The sequence below is a fragment of the Alligator mississippiensis genome, chromosome 4 (assembly GCF_030867095.1).
Source record: "Alligator mississippiensis isolate rAllMis1 chromosome 4, rAllMis1, whole genome shotgun sequence".
In the NCBI taxonomy this organism is placed as follows: domain Eukaryota; kingdom Metazoa; phylum Chordata; order Crocodylia; family Alligatoridae; genus Alligator; species Alligator mississippiensis.
Window position 1 is genome coordinate 174,591,239 of NC_081827.1, and position 25,176 is coordinate 174,616,414.

At 42.7% G+C, this 25,176-nt stretch overlaps 2 protein-coding genes across 3 annotated transcripts in view; one reads left to right on the top strand and one right to left on the bottom strand.

Annotated features, from left to right (window-relative positions):
* Positions 1 to 1,062, top strand: part of FAM237A (family with sequence similarity 237 member A) — a 31,025-nt gene extending 29,963 nt beyond the window's left edge. Inside the window, exon 4 of one of the 2 annotated variants that reach the window (XM_059727105.1) lies at positions 696 to 782. In XM_059727105.1, coding sequence (XP_059583088.1) covers positions 696 to 731 — 36 coding nt within the window. In that variant the 3' untranslated portion in view covers positions 732 to 782. Of the gene's footprint in view, positions 1 to 695 lie in introns of both variants that reach the window. The other variant, XM_059727106.1, reaches the window with a different exon arrangement.
* A 4,756-nt stretch (positions 1,063 to 5,818) lies between these two features.
* Positions 5,819 to 25,176, bottom strand: part of DYTN (dystrotelin) — a 59,931-nt gene continuing 40,573 nt past the window's right edge. Inside the window, exons 10-13 of the mRNA XM_059726259.1 lie at positions 22,350 to 22,420; positions 13,278 to 13,437; positions 9,827 to 9,976; positions 5,819 to 7,742 (exon numbers count right to left, since the gene is read on the bottom strand). Of these exons, the coding sequence (XP_059582242.1) occupies positions 9,959 to 9,976; positions 13,278 to 13,437; positions 22,350 to 22,420 (249 nt within the window). The 3' untranslated portion in view covers positions 5,819 to 7,742; positions 9,827 to 9,958. The remainder of the gene's footprint in view (positions 7,743 to 9,826; positions 9,977 to 13,277; positions 13,438 to 22,349; positions 22,421 to 25,176) is intronic.

Genomic DNA, 25,176 nt, shown 5'->3' on the forward strand with positions numbered 1-25,176 from the left:
CAGGTGCCACAAGTGGCACATGGCAGATTGGGGGGGGAACAGTCAGGATAGTAGTAGATAGGGCAAAGAACAAAAAGGAGAACATTAGATCAGGCAGGGAGCATAGGGCAGAGAGCAGAAAACAGAGCAGCAGATTGGGTAGGAGAAAGGGATTGGAGTGGTATTAATCTGTGGCATACTTGCCAAGAAGGTTGGCCTCCACTGATGTAGGGTGTGATCCTGAACTCATTCATATAAGCAGAAAAGCTTCCACTGACCTTAGTTTAGGCCTGATGCAAAACTCAGTGAAGTTGATGACAGCCTACTGACTTATTTTAGACTTGGCTTAGGTTTTTATAGAATGCAAGTCTGATTCTCCATTCCTTGTACGAGGAAACTACTATTGCCTCATATGGCTGATGTTAAAGTTAAAAGATAGGCTCCAGAAATGAAAGAATATCAGTTTCAAACTAATTTCCTAATGAGTAACAGTTTGAAACAGAAAGGCACACTTACATAATTTGACAATAAGATTGAATGTAGTGCCAATGGTTAATTGGCTCAAATTAATTGACCTCAATACAATAGCAGATAGAGAGTGGGAAAATATATTGATGAGGAGGAAAGGTAAATTGGCATCTACAGGCAATTTGGCATTGTTTGGAAATTGACACTAATTTCCTCAAACGTTTTAATGTCATTTTTTCACTATTTAGGAGCATTTTCTCACCTTCAGAGGACATTGGCACTGAAGAAGAAAGAGCTGATTGAAGACTTTGTAAGCATCCATGTGCACAAGAATGGATCAACATTACTGGGAAGAGTCACGGGGGATCTAGGAATTAAGAGGAAACAGCATCTCTAGTCCTAGAGGAATGGATTTTTTAAAACCTGATTGTCCTTTCATTTTTGCCTTTTGTCTACATTGAACAGTTGCTTTACATGGACAGAGAGTGCGTGTGCTATACTCACTGTACATTGGGTTAATTTGAATTTGTTTGACTCTTGTGGGTTTATCTTTGGGTTTTTAAAATTTTTTTTGCATATGAATTCAGTCTCTTTAATAAAGTGCATGATTTATAAGCAGCTGGCCACCTTATTGTGTACATGGAGTCTGGGGGCCTGGGGTACTGCTGGAGAATAAGGGTTTGCCTTGCAATTGGATGTGCACTGACAAAGCACTAGACCAAGACAGAGCTCCACTGAGGTCAACAGATCTGGACTGGTTCCAAGTTGTTGGCTTATTTTGTATAAGCATAATTTTAGACACATGATAAAGCACGATCAACATATACTAAAAGAACAGCATCCCTCAAAATCACCTGGGACCATGCAAACTTCCAACTTCCAATTTCCTCTCTGAAATTATTAAAATCCAAACCATGTTTTGTGCCCTAAGATAAAAAGATATCCTCAAAGGGAACAAAGAGTTTAAGAGGGGGTATCAATAAAGAATACATATGGACATTAATTTCATGATGTACAGTGAATACTAGGGAGCTGTTTCCCTCAGTTAGTGTTTGCTTTGGAAATTAATAGGAGCTTTGCCCTTGATTTCTGTGGGAGCAGGAGCAGACCCTAAGAAAACAAAATAAAATACCAGTAAGTCAAATGTAAAACAATAGCATTTAAAAATACGTAAAGAGGCTTTGAGTTCATTTGAGTGAACTCTTGTGTTTAACTCTCAGTACCTAGGGGCAAGTGAGACAAAAGGATTCCAGAGTACACTTCAAGGTCCCATTCTTGTGTTGTCCAGGGCCATGTACAGAGCCCATATGACTTAAATTGTACAGATCACAGTGCAGTGTTGTGGGATCTAAGTGTTTCTGCCCCAAACATATTATCCTGATGTAAAAAGGGATGAGAATTTACTGAATATCTACAAAGTAATTACACATGTAGAACCTCTTACCCTGTGGTAAGTGAAAGCTAATCTATGACAATCTGCTCTTAGATGAAAAAAGGCTGAGCTGCCACATGTTACCTTTCATATGCTGTAGGGCACAAGCATACACACAGGAAGTTTGCAGTTCGATCCTCCACCCTCCTGATTCAACAGTGAACGTCCATTGGGTCAGGAGGGTTGGTCTAATTCATGGTGCTTTCTGTGAAGCGCCATGAATTAGACCAGGGAACTGCACACCTGTCAGTGCCCTTTGTGCATGTGTATGCCTGCATAAAAATGGATATCTAATAGATGTATCATAAGCAGAATAGGGAGAATAGCTCAGGGTGAGAATGGGTTGGGAAATATTAAATATTTTTTGTTAAAAATTTCAAAAGGCAAAAATATGTTTTCTACCATATTTTCATGAAAGCAAAGCAAAGGTTAAAGGTGACGCATGTTCTTAAATATCTGAACTATTATAGCGCTGATTCTCAATCAGGTGCCGTGGCAACCTGGGGTGCCTTGAGAACCTGTTCTTGTGTGAAAATGTGATTCACAAGATAAATCCAGAGATTTCAAATAGGAATCCATAGTTTAAAAAACTTTCTGACCTTCCATGGACTTTCTGAATTCTTTGCAATAGAAAAAATATATTATCATTGTATCTATAGTCAAAAAATGAGTGAAAACTAAGAAACCCATTTTGCAAGGGGTGTCTTGTATTTAACAAAGGGTGCCTTGAGTTTAAAAATTTTGAGAACCAATGCTCTATAGAAAGCGAACACAAACACAGACGCATCATGTATACAGAGGTGGGTAACTGTGTTAGTGTAGTCAGGAAGAAGGTAGGGCAAGGTACTTTCCTGCCTTACCTTGTGTCAGACTCATCACACAGTTATCAAGAGTACTCTTTGGCATTGCCCTTTGATGGGATGGAGGGTGTTTCTTGTATTTCTATTCTGGTTCTTTTTAATTCATGTTGTGTTTGTTGGGAGAGGTGGAAGGGAAGGATCTATGCTTTTTTTTAAACAGCCACAGTCCTTCTATAGGAAGGGTGGAGTACGGGCATGTGAGGAACATTGGGGAGCAGGAGGGATCTTCCTGAGGGGGGAGGAGTGGGAGTGAGGGTGGGACATGGTCAGGAGGGAATGGGAAGAGGTTTTCTATATCTAGATGTGAACAGGAGTTGGGAAGTTTGAGAAGTACGGTTGGGACAAGCCAGAGGGTTTGCTCTCCTGGGTGATAGGCAGGGAAGCAGGTGCACAGGTGGTGGGGTAGAGTTTTGGGGTATCTCTAGCAACCAGTTATGCAGGGGAAGTTGTTGACCTCCTCTTTTTTCCCTTCAAAAAGCAAGAAAGTTGATGAAATTCCATTGCCAGCCAAAATGACACGCAGTGAAGAAATCTATGTCATAATTCTGCATCAACCGTTTTCCTAATTAACAGGCTCTACCACCATTTATCCTTTGTGGAAATGGACCGAGAAAGGTGCATATGTGGGAACAGGTTTTTCAGAAACAGTTTATTTTATAACACACGGTCATTGTATGAAGACAGTTAGAAGCATTTGCTGTGATGGGAACAGTCCACGCTATTAATTGTGCTGAAATGAAACAACAGTACAATTAAGTGTAACCTTGCAAGTAATGAAGCTCATGGAGGAACTCTACCTCAGGTAGTTTTTCACATCTGAAGGCCTCAGAGCCCAATTCCATTTCACAGCTTAACCCTTGCTTGCTTGGTTGTTTGGTTCCTTACTCCTGCCCTGTTATTTTAAACATGCATTGTTTGAATTGGGCCCATGGCTACAGGGAGAAGGTTGGGGTTTGTTGCCTCTCACCATCACTTGCAGATCTCAAAGGAGGGTGGATGTGAACTGTGAGTGTTTCAGGTAGCTCCTGCCTCATCCTCAGCCTGGGTGTGTTAAAGGGAAACAGAACACAACTGGTGGTCTGACCAAAGCAGGGACTGTGGCCCTTTGGCCATTTTGACAAATATGTTTACCCTTAAGAAAACAACTGACTACCTCCCAAAAGTGCCCTTTCTACCTTTCTTCAGATGGCACCACCAGTTGGGTGCCACCGGCAGAGATGGTTATGTGAGAGAATCTCTAGTTTGGGCTTTCTCTTCAGGTCCAGGGAATCCTTAGCTAGTGTAAAGTGGGTACAGTTGGTTCTACCCCACCTACACACTTTCCTGTACTTGAAAGGGATGTGTAGGGACAACGCAGGCATTCCTGAAATCTTGTCCAATTCTCAGCTGGTAGAGCAGCCATGTGGCTGCCCTGGGTTATATCAAGGGTTATTTCAGCCCCTCTGGCTCCATGATTGGGAGAATATGAAGATGACTTATAGCTGAATGGAGCTGGGGCAGATTGCTCTGTCAAGGATTTAGGACAGTATCTACAGTATTTAGATCAGTTGCAGTTTCAGTGAAATATAGGTTTAAGTATAAATAATTAAAATAATGTCTAGAATGTAACAGGAAACCTCTTCCCCTGTTATTAAGAGGGTTTGAGTGGGTAAAGGACTGGGGATCAGGCAGCTAATGAGGCAATTAACTGTACCTGGAACTGGAGAAAGAGAGACAAAATGATCAATCAGGTGGCCAGAAGTGGGCTGAGCTAAGGAATATAAGCCCAGTCTGTGAGTTGGAGAGGGGCAGTCTGGCTCTGCAGGTAGCAGAATGAAGAGCTCCTGTGCAAAGTGGCCACAGGAGGTGGGCCCATGCAGTGCCAGACAGCTATGAAAAAGAAGCAGCCAAGGGGAACTCTTAGGCTGCAGGCAAGTATTAACCCAGAGTTAGGAGGATTTGGTTTTGCAGCCACGAGGCTGGCACTTATAGTTTCATAGTAGGTAGGGTCAGAAGGGACTTGAGCAGATCATCAAGTCTGACCCCCTGCCATGGCAGGAAAGAGTACTGGGGTCAAATGACCCCATCAAGGTGTTCATCCAGCCTCCTTTTAAAGACCCCCAGGGTAGGAGCCAGCACCACTTCTCTTGGAAGTTGGTTCCAGATCCTAGCCGCCCTGACTGTGAAGTAGCGCCTCCTGATGTCTAGCCTGAATCTACCCTCTGCCAGCTTGTGACCGTTATTTCTAGTCACTCCTGGTAGTGCTCGGGGGAGCAGGGACTCCCCCAACGCCTGCTGGTCCCCCCTGACCAGTTTGTAAATGGCCACTAGATCCCCCCTCAGCCTTCTCTTGTGGAGGCTGAACAGGTTCAGGTCCCTTAGCCTCTCCTCGTAGGGCCTGCCCTGCTGCCCCGTTCATGCGTGTTGCCCCCCTCTGGACCCTCTCCATGCTGTTCACATCCCTCCTGAAGTGTGGCTCCCAGAACTGGATGCAGTGCTCCAACTGTGGCCTGACCAGTGTCACACAGAGGGGGAGGATCACTTCCCTGGAGGTGATCCTCCTATGTTTTGGTTAGATCTACCGGTAGACCAGAAGTGGATATAAGGGATGACAGAGGCCACAGACAGGCTGCTTGAGGGCACTCCTCTGCAATAAGCACCAGAGATCAGGCCTGAGACAGAGAGGCAGAGTTTATTGAGGTGCAGGTGGACCCCCAGGAAAGGGGATTGCCATCTAGGCAAGGCAGAGGTCTTGAACAGTAGGCCCAGGTGAAAGGTATGGCCAGAGAGGAAAAAGGGGCCAAGGCTGTAACAGCAGGAACCCTAACTAGTGCACCAGAAACCTACTGGATGTGTCCCCTTAAAGAGGAAATACTGTGAGAAGGCAAAAGGCCCCATGGGTGGATCAGCAGGGCAGACAGACCAGCCTACCCCACAAGGTGACAACTGACCTCAAGGACACCTCCCATCAATAATAAACAACATCAAAGGCATGGTGGGTGAGTGATAGGACATGAGGCAGGGTTGGGAAGGACCAGCAAGTGGAGCTTAACCGTGTGGATATTGCACAGAAAAAGCTCCATGTGCTCTAAGAATTAACTAGACTTAAAATCACAAGTTTATTACTATCCAGCAGCAGAAAACATCAACAAGCAAGGAATGAATATGTTTGGCCGGACTAAACCACTGCACAAAATCCATCCCTCTAGACCTCCCAGACATCCTTCCCCAGAACATGTCTATAAATGTGGCCCCTTCTCCCCCAGTCTTTGTCAAATAATTGATATTTCTGGCATGCCTCACAGGGCATCAAGTGTAGGCTGTTTTGGACTGTGTCTTGCTACAGAGCGGTCCATGGTGGGCGGGGGTGGAAATCATCATTTTGGTCTGTCCTCCCAGAGGATCATTATCATTACCTCATGATGTAAAATACCAGCAGGCTGCATGGAGACTCCTCCCCACACAACTCCAGCAATACAAACCCCAAGCAGTGCAAACTCAGCTTTTTCTCAGGCTTTCCTTGTTACAAATCCTGAATGTGTTTCACTTTGTACTGGCCTAAACAAAGCTTGACTAAAAACAGAGTAAAGATCTCAGGATACCTATCTACATTACTAAAGATGTACTTCCTTGTGTTTCAATCTGGTGCCATTAAATATAGTTTCTTAGGCCAAGAAGGACATTCGCCTTGCTGCAAAGGTCAATAAATTCCCATCCATATTTCACCCTTTCTCTTTCCATACATTTACAGCTCCATCTGCTTTCCAGTGGTCCTTATTTTACCATTGCTTTCAAGTTTTCTTATACTGTATAATTAGCAAACTACTAACTATACTATTTCATCATTCATTTGCTGTATACCAGTGATCCTCACCTAGGGTGTTGGGCCATCCTGCAGGGTTGCCAGATCCTTTAAAGGGTGCCACAAAGTATGAGAGAAATGAAGTGTGAAGGGATAAGCAGACAAGCATTAAGCACAGGCTCAGGCTTGTTCCTACTTGGCCAATCCTCCAGCCCCTCTGCAAGGAGAAAAGCACTGTATTTTTTTTTAATTAGTTGCCACTCAATTCACAAAAGTTATGTAAGGTGTCTTGAGTCCAATGAGAGGCACCTTAAATCCAAAAAGGTTGAGAACTGCTGCTGTAGACAAACTGCTTGTTAGTTTCCAGTCCCTCCCCTTCATTTCTCATATTTATTCTTGAAAGATTACATTAAACGTGATATAGGACTTCTGCAATAAAAGGTAGGATGAAGTGGTAAAGATGTTTGTTACCATCATCATCAGTTTAAAAAATCTGCATTATCATTGTGTAGCTGCATATCAGCATATGACTTGCTGTACTTTTGTTTTCCTCCAAAGCTTCTAATGGGACTTTGGTTACACTCAAGTCAAAACCTGTTTCTAGGTCCACAGTTTCATTTTTTTTTTTTTTTACACAGAAGTTTTGTTTCTGCTTGCCAGATACTCAGCTGATGTACGATGACATAGTTCTATTAGCTTCATCTGTAAGGGTATGTCTACATAATACAATGCAGTGCCTTGTAGAGGGACCTGAACTGTCTCTGATCAAAGTAGCTCAGGCATTGCAGCAGTATAGATCTGTGTTAACCTGAGAAAAGCACTGCTCTAATATACCCAACTTCTCGGAGTATATTAGACCAGGTGGAGGGCCATGGTAATACAGCTACATCACTTTCTGTATTTGAGCTGGTTTGTTTGGAGCCAGTTACCTAGCATTGTACTATGTACTGACCTAAACAATCTAGCAGAGGTAAAATTATTTCTGAATCATGATGGCTTTCATCATTTATGCAAATCCATGTCCACATTGGTACTTATTTGTTCTCTGTATCTTTTGCAGAACAATGACCGCAGGATGATGGATCTACATTCCCATTCCTTAGTTCTTGCAGTACAGTATTTTCTTAGCAGCATGTGTTCCTCACTATAGTCATTAACCAGAAACATACAGCAGAATTCCAAAGAAATAAGCACCATGGATCCTTTACAGAGCAAGAATGGCCTGAAATAGAGAGAAATTGTCAATAGTAAATACTGGTAAGGCATCACACATTCAGAAATCTTGCCTTTTCTTTATCTATCTGGTAGTAAACTAATAACCCAGACCCAACATTTTGTCATAACCTTCAGCCTTATCCCAGAACAACTTTAAGATATCCTGAACCTGACTCTCCTTGGTTACTCCAATCTATGTTGGTGTACCTCGTTGAAATAATCGAGTTACAATCACATAAAGCAGTTATAACCAGCAGATGTTATGACCAAAAAGTGCAAGGTTATGTAGGCAGTCAGGTCATAGTTATCCTTCATACTAGTACCTAAAGAACTCAAAATGGGTCCAGGGATCATACCTGACAAATGCTGAAGGATCTAGGCTAGGGCAAGCCATGGAGGAAACTTCGACGGCTGCCTTTTTTTGAATTATCCTCCCACAAAAAAGGCACAAGGAAAAGAAGCCATGCTTCAAGGGATGTGCTTGGCTGGCAAAGCACATTAACTTGTGGCATGAATGGAAAAGTACAAGGAGCAACCAAAAGTTACTGGTGGTTGGAGAGGCAGGACTGGGAGGAGATCAGCTAAAATTGTATCTTTCTTGATGAAAGGATAAAAGAGCTGAGATTTCAAAATCTAGCCACTAAAAAGCAGTGAAGCATAAAAGCCACTACCTCAGAAAATAAAAAACTTGCTGAATGCTAAAGTAACCTAAAAAAATAAAAAGCAAGTGAGCAGACCTGAGAGTTAAAGGAAAGGGTTAAATCAAAACAGCAGACAAGTTTTAAATGAAGTCCTGACACTTCTGTAATTTACAGAACAGCTGAAAGGCAATAGGGCATACAAATTTTGTAACTCTAATGAAAATGAATTGTTAAAATAAAAACACCCAGTAAACACACTAAAAATCTTTTTAAAGAAACAGTAAAAAAAAATTAAAAGTGGCAAATTAAAGTGGAAATTATCTTTTCCCCCCAGCACACAGGTAAAGGAAAAAGCTAAAGGTTTTCCAGAACAAAGGTAGTCAGGGAAAAAGTAAAAGGCTAAAGAGTGAAAACAGGCTGATGATCTCTAGAGTATACGTGAACTTAAAAGCCAGTTTCAATTTACAAAAACAAGGCAGCATCAAGATGATTGTTCTCTTTGGTTTATGAAGAACAGTGAATGCAAATATAACAAAACTTAAAAATATGCAAATATGCCTGTCCTGCAGTCTGCTTCAGGTGGGGATCGTAGCCAAGAAAATTTAATCCCCCTCATAGACACTTGATTTGGTGTATGTGCCTGGCAGCTAGTAGTACTAATAAGAGCAGTAAGGTTGAGAAAATATCAGTGTGTGAACTTTAAAGACTAAATAAGGCTGGAATGGAATGGATGCATGGCCTATGAAAACACATGGCCACTGAATACATAGTGCTAGCAAACAAAATAAAAATAAATGCAGGTTTTTTTCTAACCTTTTAGATATTACAAACAACAAGGTTCTTGCGAAATGTTTTGGATTTAGATATGCATATGTATCAATAAGTAAGCAGTGGGAGGGACTTCTAAAGGAATCAAATGTCTCTAAACTGGTCAAAGCACTTTTTCCTTCTCATAAATTCAGATGCCTGGTTGGTAAAATGCAAATTCATGACTCTCAGATGCTGAAACTATAGACAGTTAAGAATTTCTCTTTTCTATTCCATGCTTTTCAAAGCTGGATGTGTCAGATAACTTATCCTTGAAACAGACTGGCTAAAGCCATCACCCCTGTTAAAAACAAAACAAAACAAAAACCAGTAGAAAGTAAAAACAGACATTCCAGAAACATTACCTATTATCAGGTAATATAGCAATGAGAAGAATGAGCCAGTTCAAGAGCTGGTATCAATCAGTGCAACACTGGAAAAATCACATTGATTTATACTAGCTGAGGACCTGCTGCTAACTTCTTTGAGATGGGTAGGAATATATAGGACTAATAAAACTGGAGCATTCTTCTCTAGCCCATGGAAGTTGCTGGTGAAGTCAGTGGAAGCAGAACACAATTAAGTTAGATTCTCACAATGTAAATCTGGGAAACTTTAGAGAGCCAGACATGGCTTCAGTTACCTGGGAAACAGTGAAATGAAGCTGTAAAGTGAATGCTGGCCTCCCATCACTTCCAAGCTGGCAAAGTTGCTTGATTGATTAGATCAGAGAAAGACCTGCAAACATGTTCAGCTGCGGACAGTAACACCTCCTTTAAAACAGATTGCTGAGCTGTAAAGCAAGACGGATTGTATACCTTTCAGAGCATGTTACAGCAAAAGTCCTGAATATTAAATCTAAAACCCCACTTCCAGGTACCTCTTTGAAAATGAAAGCTTTGTCAGCTTTTTTTATTAAGAATGTGAGGTATCCTGAGTGCTGTACTGATTATGAAGGGATTTTGTGGGATTGGAAAGCAAACAATTGTGGACTTGTACAACAGAGGAAGAAGAGATCTCTGAGGTTCCTGTCTATAAAGTGAGGCCTGAGCATCCTGGGCAGCAGTCCTGCATAGGACAATGTCATGAGGTTGGTCTGGGAATGCAGCTGCTTACATTATTTTGCCCCCCATGCTCTCCCTTTGTTTCAGTATAGCTTCTGCTAATGCAAGCCTATTTCTCTAATTGACTGTTACAACATCTTGCCCACTTCTAAATGGCTCCAGCACTGTGGGCTTGTTTCTGGGTCCAAATATGGAGTCATTCTGTTTAAATCAAAAGCTTTGCTCTGGATTAAGTGTAATAGACTGATGAGGCATGTAGTGGAGGTTCTATAACAAGAACCGGGAGAAAATTAACCTTTGATTCCTAGTTCTGATGTGTATAATCTGTATATTATGTGCAGATTTTAGTCCAGATTATACCTCTACTAATCCTGAGAAAAACCTTGTTCTCAGATTTAAAAAAAAAAAAAAATTTAATACTAGAATAGAATTTGGTCCATTGGGTCGAGTTCTTGATTCTTTCATCTTTGTATGCATCAATAGTTGCTCCGCTGAAGTCTATGAAGATATGCAAGGGTAAACTGGATACTGGAAAGAGGAGTCAGGCCCAGCATCTGATGACTCTAGGAACTCTTACCTGGTTGTACTTGGAAAGACAAAGCATCCTTCAGCTTCATCACTAGCTGCTGTAATTCCTCCTCCTCTTCCATCTCCTTCTCACCAAGTGGCACTTGTGCTGCAGCATGACCAGGAGCCAGGGGCAGAATTTCACTGTGAAGGTCCCTGGTCACTTCAGGTTGGCATGTCCCTGGCTGACATGTTTGAGGGATACCTTTCTCTCTTGATTTCTCATGCTGTCCCATTAAAGGATTTCCATGCTGCACAGGTATGGACCTCAACTTGCCACCTGATAATGTCGTGTTGACTGTTACAGGATCATCCTGGATCTGTAAGAGCTGCCCTCCTTGTACTAAGCTAAAGGGGTCCTTGGCTTTACAATTCCCACATGCTCCAGGGCTGGTCTTCAGTAGAATAGAATCCAATGCAGTCTGTAGCCTAATTTCCTGCAAAGCATCCTCATGTTTTGCCTCCATATTTTGGCCCAGTGTGAATGAAGGGTGATTTGGTGGCTGTAATAATACCTATGGTAAACATAACATGGGAATAGACCTATGCAAGTTCATTTTTCAGCTGCCGGTAGTTCCTAAAACTTTAAAAGAATTAATTTGGTCAACCTGAAACTCTTAGTTTGATTAACCAAATAGAAGGAGGGAGGAGGAGAGAATATTTCATTTTAGATTGAACAAAATCATTTCTCTGACCTGAAATTAAATGTTTTATTTTCATTTCAATGATTGTTAAATACTTTTTTTAAAAAGAAGCTCAATTTCAGAATAAAATGTTGTTTTGAACAATCAAAATAATTTGTTTTCAACAAAATGTTTTGCTTCATTTTTTTTTTAATTATTTTATTTAACTGAAAATGACCCAGATCTGTGAAATATTGTGGGTGAGCCAAACCTGCACTTCTCGGTGGGGAAAAAGATTTAATGAGAAACTAATTCATTAGGTTCTACACAGGAACTTCGTGTTGACAACTTCTGATACAATACTAGTAGAAGCCCAGATAGGATGCATAGCCTTATGGTTAAAGCATTGAATCAAGACGCAGAAGGACTGGTTTCAATTCCTACCCCTACAACAAAACCCCAGTGGAAAGCAGTTATTCTTCCTGTGACAATATAATATGAAAAAAGGCTATATGTGCTTCCTTTCTCTCAGCCTGTCTTGTCTAATTGGACTGTAGCTCTTCAGAATGTGATTTTTTTTTTCTTCTATTCTTCTGTACTGTATAGTACCTAGCAAAATGAGGTTAAGGTCTCAGATCCAGACTGTAGGCACAAATGGCTCAATGAGAATTTTTCCATGGATTTCAGATCAGGCCCATAAAAACAAACAAACAAAAAACAAACAAACAACTGGTGTGTATAGAAAAATCATCAGGCTTTATCTTTTTATCTCTTTGCATTTCCCCCCACTGTCTTATTTCCAGAGTATTAGGTCTAATTACGTTGTACATGGGTTTTATTTCTTAATTATCAATTTCTGTTAAGATGTTGTAATTTCAGTCTGAAGATATTACACTGCATTATGTCAATAAAAAGTGGAGGTGATAATAGCCCAAGACTTAATTTGCTGGAAAATTATTCCAGTAGAATCTAACTAAGAAAATCAAACTGCAAATATATGAAGTGAGAAAATGGCTCATGCAAAGTAATTCATCACATTTTACAGAGGAAGTTATTGTTGATAAAATCTGATACGATACTAATAGAAACCCAAGCAGAGAGGAAGGTAGCCTTATGGTTAAGGAACTGAAGCAAAACTCAAAAGGACCACATACACACCCATACCCACACACCGGTTTGGGTCACTTGGTATGGGCTGTACATGCAGATTGCACGTACATAAACCTAACTGCAAGATAAGGTCTAATTGTACAGTGTGTGGACTGATGATTTTCAATAAAAACAGCACTTAAAATTTAGAAAGCAAGGATACTTTACATGAATCAGAATTAAAATATTTAGGAAGAAGTAAGGCATTTGCCATTGACATAATTCATTTCTATCTGACAATTTAGGAGGGAAATTGGGTATATCACAATTTTACTAAGCAGTTTTATATATCTTTCCCATGTAGGGTTTCTCCGTGTAGTGTGTTTTTTAGTAAGGTTTAAACACAACAGATAATGAGATACTGAGCAATTCTCTGGGGAGACTCTTCCATCATCTGAATCCCTCCAAAGGCTCCCACATTCTTATTAATTTTTATTCATTTTGATAGGTTTTGAAGAGAAATTCTTATTTGTATTGCAGTAGCTTCTCGGAGCTCAAACTATGGGCAAAGACTTTGTGCTAGGTACTGTACAAGAAAAAAAATGTCCCTTCCCTGAGGAGTCTATAGTTGTCAATATGCAAGCAGGGAAAGCACAAAGAAACAATAAGATAGTGCTGGTCTATGAGAAGTTGTTGGAGTATGCCATTTGCCTGCTTATTGCTAAGATTCCTGGTGCGCTGTTCATCCTACCTTTATTTCCTGCCTCATTTGCTGGAGCTCTGCCCTTAGGCTTTCATGGTTTGCCATCAATACTTGGAATTTTGCTTCTAGTTTGCTGTTTGTGTCTTCCTGGGAGTTGTGGAGGAGCTGAACTTTGTCTTTCCATTTGTTTAACTGCTTCTTCAGGTACCTGCCAAGCCACAGAGAAGGGCAAGGGGACAAAACGAAATAACCCATGTTCATTAATGAAAGGCATAGGAGAATAATAGGGTGGCACAGATGCACACAAGATTTACTTATCTCTGGAAATATCTCTGGGGTGGGGAGGTCTGGGTGTTGGGAACTAAGCTAACCTGATTATACAGCAACCTCATAAGGGTATTCCGGGCAGGAAAGGGTATGAACAATGCTGAAGAGGTACATCCAGAATGTTTCTTTAACCCTGCAATAGCCATAGACCCCTCTGCCTGGGGTAAACTTACTCCTGGTAGGCCCTGAATAGTGGAGTGCAAGCTGCCCTCTGTCTCTGGGTATATTTAAAGAGTATTCTAGCCCACAATTCCCTAATCATGTTCTGTCTTCCTAAATACCTTCTGTGTGGTGTCTTGCAATTAAAAGTGCTGACTACCCACACACTGGAGAAGGAGCATTAGAGATTATGTACATAATAGCCACTCACGGCAGACAATACATACATTCCACCCACTTCTCTAATCTAGGGACAGGATCTGGTTGATAAGTGCTACCCAGAGGATAGCAATAGAGCTCTGTCTTCCATACTGCTGGGATGGAGGCAGAGATGGAAAAGCTGGTTAGCAGGGAAGCAGTAAACTAGCTTCTGTGTATAATTAAAATAGTTATTTCTATTGCTCTGTTTTCTCCAAAAACTCATCTGATTAACTTTCCATTGTATAACGTGTTGGCTGATGTAAGCAAGAAACAATACTATTGTACATTCATTGTGCCTAATAGCTATTTCTAAGAGAAAAAACACCCTAATAAAAAAAGAACACTAAGGTTCAAGAAAAACCCTTGAATGCTTGTCTTCCTGGCTGGAGTAGCCCCAGTGATTTTTAGCTGGTGTTATTTATGTTAAGTGATTTAGTGTAGCTGTAACACGCACAGAAGTTGGAACATTCAAAGTGTTTGCATCGTTCTTTATATGGCAGCATTTAATCTGGCTCCATCCTGCAGGGTGCTAAGCACTTTCCAGCTATTTCAGGGCTCTATCCCATAAATATGCACAGGAATAAATAAACTTGCATGAATAATTTCAATGACTAATACTGGGGGAAGGAGGAGACTATTGTGAGTGGAGTTACTCATTTGTGGGCTTCAGGGTTGGGTCCTGAGGAAGGGTGAGATAACAGTGAGGCTAGGGACAGACATTCAGAAAGCCTGAGCCTGAATTGATTCAATCTTTGCAGGTTAGTCTAACCTGGTGAGGCTGAACTGGTTTGTAACCACACAGATATCTCCTTTGGATTGAAGAAATGCCAGCACCTACCTGCAGTGGCTCAGGCTAGAAGCAAGGGGGCACTAGAGCAGCTTTCCCTTCCCTTCGACAGTGCTGAGCTGGGGGGTGGGGTGTGGCGAGGCCCCAGCCAGATATTTTGATTAGGGAGGGGTTCCCCTTCCCCCCCTCTTCGCTGCTTCTGATTGGTGAGGGAGCGAGCAGGGAGTTGCACCAGGAGTTGATAACAGAACATTTAGCACCCCATCATAACAAAATAATAGCTTCTCTCATTAGTTCAAGCTCTTCTTAAACATCTTTTTTCCAAGGAAGGAATGGAGGGACATTACCAGCTACCTGTTGATTAGCTCCAAAAAGGCCTAAGTGGATACTGTCTTGTCTAGCTTTGTGCTACACAGATGCATCTCAGCATTAGCTAGCATACGCAAGCTGGCTATGGTCTGTGCTGTGGGAGCAGGGGAGGGGCAAGAGGAACCCAGACAGATGCCACTACCTGTGGTGTCTGATAGAGCTCTAGCTAGGGAGCTGGGGGGGAGGGGGTAGGGCCAGCCCTGCTGTGGAGCAAAGAGCCCCACCCAAGGCTGCAAAGCATCTGGGATGCTGGGGGACTCTGGTTTAAGTTAAACCAGGAAGGGGCCTAGGACAGACATTGCATAAACTGGTTTGACCCAAATTGGTTAAATCTGGTACTACATTCAGCCAGATTTATCTCAAGCCATTTTCAAACTGATTTATGTGCAGTGAACATCTGTTCTGTTACAGACTTAAACTGGCTTATGTGTAATGTCTGTCCCTAGCCTAAAGGAGCAGGCTTCTTGGGCATTATCTCAGCTGCCATTGTTTTACGTGCATTAACTTGCATTAACCTGCATGCGGGAGATGAGCATGAGTCTAAGGACTAAGCAAAAAAAGGAATACCTTTTTGCTTAGCAGTTATGCTACATAAGGTGAGCACTGGTAGTGTAACAATGGATGGATAAGCAAGGCATAAACCCCAGATGCTGTCTAAGGAGGAGAACTGCTGAACTGAAGCAAAGGACATGTCTCAACCCTTCCCCAATCCCCACCATGCTCTGCATCTTTCAAACAGTGTCTTCAGCTCTGGCAGCAAGGAGGACAGAGCCGTGGTAGCAATGCACAATGCCCTAGGCAGTGGTGGTGTATGATATGGAAGCAGCAGCCAGAGGTATGATTTTGTAGGGGCAGATGTTGCCTCTTTTGCTGCCAAAAATCAATGTATATATGGGGCACTCAAAACATGCTGGCAGCAAAAAAAGGAGGTGACATCTCCCTCCAACAGACTTCTGGCCACTGCTCCTGTACCACACTCAGCCACCACCTGGGGTGCAGAACTGGCAGCTATGCCTCTGGTGAGAACACTGAGAAGTCTGCTGATTTAACTGGGCATAACAAAGCAGCAATACTAGCAATAGAAGGAGCTGAATACCTGGAAGGAAACAAGATTTGATTATAGGCCAAATGCATGTGCTGGTGTAACTTCTCTGACTTCAGCCAAGGTATGCTAAGCAAGAATTTGGCCCTTTTTGTGGATGCCTGTGAAGTGCACATCCAGTCATACCAGCAACATGTGTAAGGGGAAAAGAGAGGATAAAGAAAAGCTGGGTGTGAGCACTGCAAAGCCCAGCCTTGAATAACAAGGAACCAAACAGTGAAGGGAACTTTTATAGTGTAGAAACTAATTTGTAGCATTTTATTCACTTCAGGAGAGATGTGGATAGCGTCGAGAGGGTCCAGAGGAGGGCCACTCACATGATCAGGGGGCAGCAGGGCAGGCCCTACGAGGAGAGGCTACGGGACCTGAACCTGTTCGGCCTCCACAAGGAAGGCTGAGAGGGGATCTGGTGGCCATCTATAAACTGGCTGAGGGAGACCAACAGGCTATGGGAAAGTCCCTGTTCCCCCGAGCACTACTGGGAGTAACAAGGAACAACGGCCATAAGTTGACGGCGAGTAGATTCAGGCTAGATATCAGGAGGCACTACTTCACAATCAGGGCGGCTAGGATCTGGAACCAACTTCCAAGGGAAGTGATGCTCGCCCCTACCCTGGGGGTCTTCAAAAGGAGGCTAGATAGACACCTAGCTGAGGTTGTTTGACCCCAGCATCCTTTTCTGCCCATGGCAAGGGGTCGAACTTGACTGATCTGCTCAGGTCCCTTCCAACCCTACCGGTTATGAAACTATTGAGTTGGAGAAATTAAGGCCAGAGGAACTATTATGACTACCTGGTCTGGTCTACAGCTTAATGCAAGCCATGGAATCTCATGCAGTCTTAGGACTGGAAGAGACATAAGGAGGTCATCTAGTCCAACACTCAGCTTAAGGCAGGCTTATCCCTGTCTAATCTGAATTTTTTGTTCATTGACAGATTTTCTACAACCTTTCTGTGTCATCTGTTCCAGTGCTTTTCTACTCTTGTAGTTAGAAAGTTCTTCCGAGTAGCCAGTGGTATAACTAGGGCAGGGCACATGACCCAGGTGTCAACTTAGAGGGAATGCCAAAATGGCCCCCTCACCCTGAGAGCTTTTTCTGTGGCAGGTGCAGCCCCACATTGCCCAGCCATAGAAGTCGGGCAGCTATAGTGCATAGGCTGCAGCAGGGCTGGCTCATCACACACCAGCTGTACCAGTCCTGCAGCATGGGCTCCCTGGGGACTGTTCCTTGTGCCCTGTTCACTCCCCCCCATAGATACTCTACTGGGCATGATAATGTCCCAGGGAGGGGCACCATTCAGCTCAAAGCTTCCCCAAATGCGCGATGGGATGCAAAGCTACCTGGCTTCTATGGCTGGGTGGCATGAAGTTGCCACTAGCAAAGGCTCCTGAGGTGCAGGGCCATTCTGGTATCCCTGTTGAGCCTGCTCCTCAGTTGCATTAGTGTGACTAATGTTACTACAGCCACAGTATTGTGTAGTAACAGCTAATGTAGAGCCCATCATAATGTAGGTAAAGTTTGGGGTATTTTTGCCCAGGTGTATCACTTTACACTTATCTACATTGAATTGCATCTGCCATTTAGTCATTAGTTCCCCATTCACTCAATCATGCCAGATCCATCTGTAGTTCCTCACAGTCTGCCACTTGGAATAATTTTGCATCATCAGCAAATTTGGCCACCTCGCTACTCACCCCTTTCTCCAGATCATATCCACAAGAATATGTTAAATAGCACTGGTCCTAACACAGTTCCCAGGGGCGCCCCATTCTTTACCACTTTCCACCCTGAAAACTAACCTCTTATACTCACTCATTGCTTTCTGTCTTTGAGCCAATTTCTAATCCACAAGTGCAGGTTCCCTGTAATTCCAGGACTACTGAACTGGCCTGAAATTACCTTAGCCTTTTCAGTGAGGGCTCCAGGATGCATCTCATGTAGCCCTGAGCTGAAAACATCCAAGTTGTGTAAGCAATCTCTAACCTGTTTTTCCCTACTCTAAGCTGATTATAGCTCCTCTCCTTGGTACTTATAGTACTTGGTATCTGATGCTTGACCTTTTTGTGAAGGCTGAAGTTAAAAAAAAAAAAAAAAAATTGAACACTTCAGCCTTTCCCTTAACTTCTGTTGTTGCATTGCATTCCCCATTCAGTAAAGGACCTGCACATTCCTTGACCTTCCACTTACTAGTTTTGGGCATTTTTACACATGCACCGGGGTGGTGGGGAGGGGGGTGCTTTAATTAGAGCGACTCTGAGAGCTGCTCCAATTAAAGTGCCTGCAGCATTTCTTGTATTGGAGTCTCCACACTTCAAAATGGTGGCAGGGGTGCTTTAACTAAAGTTTGTTGAACGAGCTTTACCTAAAGCGCCCCCATTGCCATTCTGAAACATGGGGACATTGATATACAAGATGTGGAGGCTGCTGAAGGTGTGCTAATTAGCACACTCCAGCAGACTTGACTAATCGAGTCTCCTCCAACTTGCTGTATTTATGCTTACATAATTACAGTGCAATGGAGCAGCCTCCCCGCAAGTCCACAGGCACCCTTTATGTTCCTTCCTAGGTGCAACTCAGTTTGTATTTTGCTTTTCTTGATTTTTCTCCCTACAACCTTGTACTATAGTCTTAAACTCATTGTTACTAATATGGCCACACTTCCACTTTTTGTGAGGTGCCTGTTTAAAATGCAAGTCACTGAAGACTTCATTCAGTAATTTGAGCTAAAGCGTATCTCCTACTTCAATCCAGTCTTATTTAAAGAATTCAAGTGATGGTGAATGTACCACATCCCTAGGTGAGTTATTTCATTGGTTAAGTACCCTAACCATTAAAACATTTGTAGCTTATTTCTAGTTTGAAGGTTAACATTTAAAGATGGAGGGGGACTTTCAAATGTATTCATTGCAAGTCTAAATCTATTCCCAGTAAATAAAGGATGAAGTCCCATTGATTTCAAGGGAAGTAGAATTAGGCCATCACTCTTGTGAATATTCTACCTAAAATGCTTTTTTTTGCACATCCAAATTCACTGTCTAATGAAATAAGGCTTGAAGTTGGGTTATCATGCCTTTCAGTTGGTCTTTAAGTCTTCAACACTATTGATGTTATAAAAGGAGCAGGGCCTAGCAGAGAAATCCTATTTTCAATAAAATAGTTCTTCTTAAAAAATGTTTCTGTTGGTTGATGCTGAGAAGTTCTTCTCACTATGGGTTTTTTCGGACAATTTGGCTGTACAAAATGGGTGTAGGCTAAACTCTGCGTTCCAGAAGTGACAGAGGATTTTGCTTACATTTGCTGTAAATACAATGATAAAACATTAAATTAGAGGTGTCAAATTCATCTGGCCCCGTGGGCTGGATGAGTGACTCAGGACTGGTCCACAGGCTGAATCAGGTCCACAGACCCCCCAACCCCACCAGCCTACATGCCTGATCCAGCACACATGGCACCCGCCTTGGCCAGTCCAGGACAATGGCCCAAGCAAGTACCACAGCTTGGGACCTGGCTAGTGCTGCATGTGGGTCAACAAGGCTGCACCAGGGGCCAGATCTGACCCACAGGCCATATGTTAAATTAATATGAGGGCAATATAAGAAGGATTTGGAGACTTGCTAATTGTATTATTTTTATTTGTTCCATTGCAGGGAGGACAGGCTAAGATATCTTTGCTTGTGTTCATTATGAGCTGATGGAAAACAGGTATAGTGTTATAACAATAAAAATGAAAACAATATAATGGAAGAAAATGGGGTAAAATACAACATGGGTTTTTGAAAGATTGATTGTGTCAAACTAAACTGATATCCATCATAAGATAACTGATTTTTCTAGACGAGGGAAATTTTTTAGATCTGTCTGGACTTCAGGAAAGCTTCTGGGATATTGCCACATAGGAAGATTTCTTAAACTGGAGAAAATGGGAACTGGTATAAAAACTATTAAATAGATAAAGAACTGGAGGAAGGGGTGATGACAGATGGAGTTCATCAAGAAACAGTCTTTGAACAGTATTTTCATTTATTACATTGGCACAAAAAGTAGGAGTCTGCTAATAAAATCTGCTCTTGACATAAAGTTGGGAGAGCTTGTCAATATGATGGAGGAACAAAATATTTTACAGGAAGAATTGAATGAGCTTGAAAACTGAAATAAGAAATGGAATGGAATGTCATAGTTTAAAGTGCAAAGTAATGCATTTAGAGACTAAGACAATTTTCTGCTAAGAGATCATCAGTTAGAAACAACAATGGAAACCTGGGGCTAGTGGCAAGTAACAGAATGATGGTGAGCCACCAACATGTGATTAAGCAACCAAACCAAACCAATCCCAAAATATATCAGGACAGGTGTTTCTAGTACAGGAATGGAAATATTAGTATCATTATAGAAGGCAATGATACTTTAGTCTCATTTGGAAATTGTGTATAATTCTGCTTGTATGTGGTAAAGAAAGACAAAATCAAACCAAACTGTTAAAAGAAGCATGAGTACAATGATCATGGGGATGAAGGCCCTCCCTTTACAACCTTGGCTTATTTTAGCCTTGTAACATGTAGGGCAGGGATTTTCAACCTTTTTTAACAGGTGTACCTCTTCTGGGGGCGGCAGCCAGACGCTGATTGTGGGGGGTGGTGCTTGCAAGCAGAGGCTGGACACAGAGCTGGAGGGGCTGTGCTCACATGTGGTGGCCGGACACGAAGCAGGGGTGGGGGTGACTTGCATGTGGTAGCCACTGCTGCCACCCACCATCCTGTGCTGGCACTGCTGGTCAGCTGCTCATGGAGTCTCATGTGCAACTGGCCATGGGAAAGCAGTGGGGGTGGTGGTGACCCCACCCAGCTCTGCTCGCCCTCTCCAACCCTTCACCCCCCCTCCCCCCCGGGCCTTACTCCTGCGAGTGGGCATAGAAACACACACCCCCTGCCATTGAGACCCTCTCAGCAGCCCAGGAGCCAATCAGGAGAGTGAGCTGGGTTGGGGGGCAGGGAGGCACTGCAGTGTACCATGTGGGGCCAGCACCACTAAATGCACCCCTCCTCCAGGTAAGAGGTGAATGAGCTGGGGGAGACGTTGCTGCTGTGCCCCAGGGCACACTTCATCCCTGCCTGCCCCCCGCCTACCTCCGAAGACCTTTCTAATTACCCCTGGGGGTATGTGTACCCCTGGTTGACAACCCCTGACATAGGGCATATGATGATTCCCTATGAATACAACAGGGATGGAGAAGAGCCAGTATTCTCATCTAGCTTAAATAAAAACAACGAATGGTATATACCGGTCATGAATAAACTCAAGCTGGAAATTGGAAGGTGTCTAGTGAGGACCGAGGTTCTGGAACAGCTTTCCAATAGGAATAGTGGAGACAAGTGCCTCAATAGTTCATAGGTAAAGTTTATTAAATAGTTGGATGGTGTGAATGCAGGTGATAGTAAGAGACTGGATGTGGTAACTCAGGAGATTCCAGCTATTTCTGGGTTCCTAACAAGTGACAATACATATTAATGAAGCCCTTCTGGTACTGCTTTTGAGAACATGAAAAGAAGATAAAAGACCATGATTATAATAGGCTGCATTTAACAATAATATGTTATGTCTGTTGGTGCAGCATATCAGCCAGTCATGGTCTGCCTATGCCTAGAAGGCTCATTAGGCTGGCACAATTAAGACAAACAAGAAATTTATGTGGCTAGCATTTACATCTGGCCACTTGCTCCCCAAGCCACTGCAAATAACTTTACTTATACCTCAGTCAAATGAGGGTACCCTTTGACAAATACAGCACAATACTTGAATTCAGTCCTCTGGCACTATAGCAAGACACTTGAACTAGTTGCCACTCTACCATTCTGTCACACTACATGTAAGGCCAAATCTCCATTGTTAGGAATTGGAACAGCTACACTTACTTAAATGGAACCCTGATAATTTAGGCCAGCAGAAAATTTGACCTAAAATTTCAAAATAAAACCCGTTAAAGGACCCAAATCATAATTTTCTCCTGAATGATTGATTTGTCCAAGAAAAAGCAACATCTCTATGTATTGTTTATTTCAGATGAGATGAAATTCCTATTCCTAATATCTCCCAGAATAAAAACCACTTCTCACCAAGGTCTAACTTGATCAATAATCTCTACCAAGCTTTAGTTTTGATATTCATTAATGAACTTACCTTTTTTCATTGTGAAGATCTTTGATGGATTCATGAGTTTTTAGTAGTTCTGCCTCAATAGAAGCTATTGCCTATTAAAGAAAGAGAAAAAATATTTGCCTTAAATGTTACTGAGGTGTTACTTGTAATCATTTTATGTGCAAATATTGCTATAAGAAGTTATAAAATATGTAGAGTTTGCCTGTATTAAAATTTTACCTTAGGTTAATTGATAGCCATTAACTCAGGATATTAAGATAGCTAAAAATATGGAATATCTACCCTGTGGGAATCTCCAAGCATTTTTTTCTGATTCAGATTGAAAAATAATTTAAAACCTTAAACTTGGTCATGAAAGGGAACACTCCAATGTGGGAGCATATCTGTACTGCTGCTTCTGGCATTGCTCAGAGGTTTGGGGTGGAGGACTTCCAGGGTAAGCACAGAAAGGGGCACAGTGGTAAGGGAAGTTATTAAGCTGCTATTGAGGAGTCTCTAGGCTGACCGTGGGAGAGTAGGCCAGGAAACTGGTTATCTAGGCAGCCAGGGTTCAAATTATGGGAGAGTTTGGGGGGGAGCTAAGCCCCCCCATAGGAGACAAGAACCTCCCCATGGGTCGGTAAGCCCTTGGGCCATGCCGTGCCTTTCTAAGCAGCCCATGCGGCGGTGGATCCTTCCGGCTGCCACTGCCACAGACCCCCACCCAGAGTCAAAGTGTAATTCAAACCCTATAGGCAGCTTGTCAGGCCGGTTCCTAGGAGCTAGGGAATGCTCTGGCTTGCAAGCTCACCATCAAGTAGGCTGCCCAAAAGCCAAGAGCCCTGGTTGTTATGGACACATAAGCTTAGGAACTAGGGCTTCCAGGCTCATGAGTGCCTTGTTACCTTGTCAGACAAGACCACAGCATCTGGCTGAGAGCATGTCTGGTGCATTTTCAACCTACTTGCTTAATCAGCTGTACTCTGGGGGCTTTCAGTTTCTCTCTTTTCAAGCCACCTTAGAAGAGCTTGTCGTATGACAGTTCAGAACAGGAAAGGAGGATACAATTCCTCAGAAAGAGCCCCCAGGAGAAAATGAACAAGTCAACAAACAGTCTGATAGGGCCCAAGATTAACAATAAAAAAGGGGAAAAAAAAGAAAAGGAGCCCAAAGGCCCCAGGTCTGCTTTAACTCACCTGAAATCAGCAAGTGCCAGCAGCTGAAAAGAAGTGCTCTTGACTTGAACAATATCTGCAGATGTCACAGCTGTTACTACTGATATGTGCTTGCTAACACTGTTTCAGATTAGTCACGAACATGTAATTCTTGAAGAGGGGTCTTTTAAGGGCCAGCAGGGGAGTGCTGGCAAAACAGAGCCCGGACATATGGGAGCTGATTTTCAGTTGCTCCATTCTTGGTAATATGGTAGTGTGGTGTGCTCAGTGATACTACCCTTCCCCTTTCTGGCATGCTCTTAACATGATCCCTTTAGCAGAGGCCAGGAGCAGGTTTGGTATAGAGCAGTGATTCTCAACCAGGTGCTGCAGCAACCTGGCGTGTCTTGAGATCTTTTTAGTGAGGCCATGGAAGGCCACACAATGTTAGCACTGTTGCAACATGATTCAAGATTGGGGAGCATATTCAGGCTGTGCGAAGTTTTGGTCCTGATTCGATTCGATGGAGATTCAGCTTGATTCAGGGGCTGAATCTCTAAATCCAAATTGAATCGGGGGCCCTTTAATCTCTCTGAATTGAATCTGAACCCTCTGAAACGATTTGGAGAGATTCAGAAAGAGTCTGTGATTCAGACATAGACACAGCTTTAAATGTTTTTTCTACATACCTCTAGGTAGCAGGCAGCTTGTGAATGCTGCAATGCTGGGGCTCATGGAGTGTTCCACAGGAGCATGGGGGGTCCCCAGTGCACTCCCCGGCAGACCCAGAAGTGGACCGGAACTACTTCCAGTCCACTTCCTGATTCACTGCCGCCCCCTGCACTCCTGTGGGATGCCTCCATCTGCCCCAGCATTGCAGCGTTTATGAGTCACACTAGTACCTCAAGGTAGGTAGAAAAAACACTTAAAGCTGTGTCTATGTCCAGATTGCTGATTCTCTGAATCAGCATCGAATCTTTAGATTTGGATTAGGCCAAATCGAATCAGGGACAGTGATCCGAACCAACAAATTGAATCGCTGTCCCCAATTCAGACCGAATCTGAATTGAATAGGACCCACTTTGCACACCCCTAGACCATATCGGTGCTGCCTCTCTTAGCATTGCTAGGAAGTCTGGGGTGGAAGATCCTCAGACTAAGGGAAGAAGTAAACCTTTCCCTGGGTTCTTCTGAGGTTGCTTCAAGAGAAACAAGCCACAGGTTCCCAGAGTTCAGTTGGTCTAGAAAGTAGGTTGAAAATGTACCAGGCATGCTCTAAATCAAGATGCTGTGGAATTCCTGAGGGTCAGTTTCCAGGAACAGTGCTAAAGGGTGATCCTGCCTGATGGGATGACAAGAAACCCATAAGTAGGGCCTGGTTTAAATTGCAATTATGCATTTTTTTGTGAAAATCACTTAATTTTGTGGATTTTCACAAAAAATGCAATTTGCAGTGAAATGCCACCATATGGCATTTGGTTGCAACAAGATAGCTGCTGCAGGCTAGGAAAATTGGTGATATTGGTGAGCTGGGCCTGCGATTTAAACCAGGCCCTATCCTTAAGCCTGGAAGCAACATACAAACATGATTCATAAAATAAACCCAGAGATTTCAAATAGGAATCCATAGTCTCAAAAACTCTCCAACCTGTTGAGGTCTTTCTGGGTTCTTTGCAACAGAAGAATCATTCTATCATTTTTCTGTAGTTAAAAAA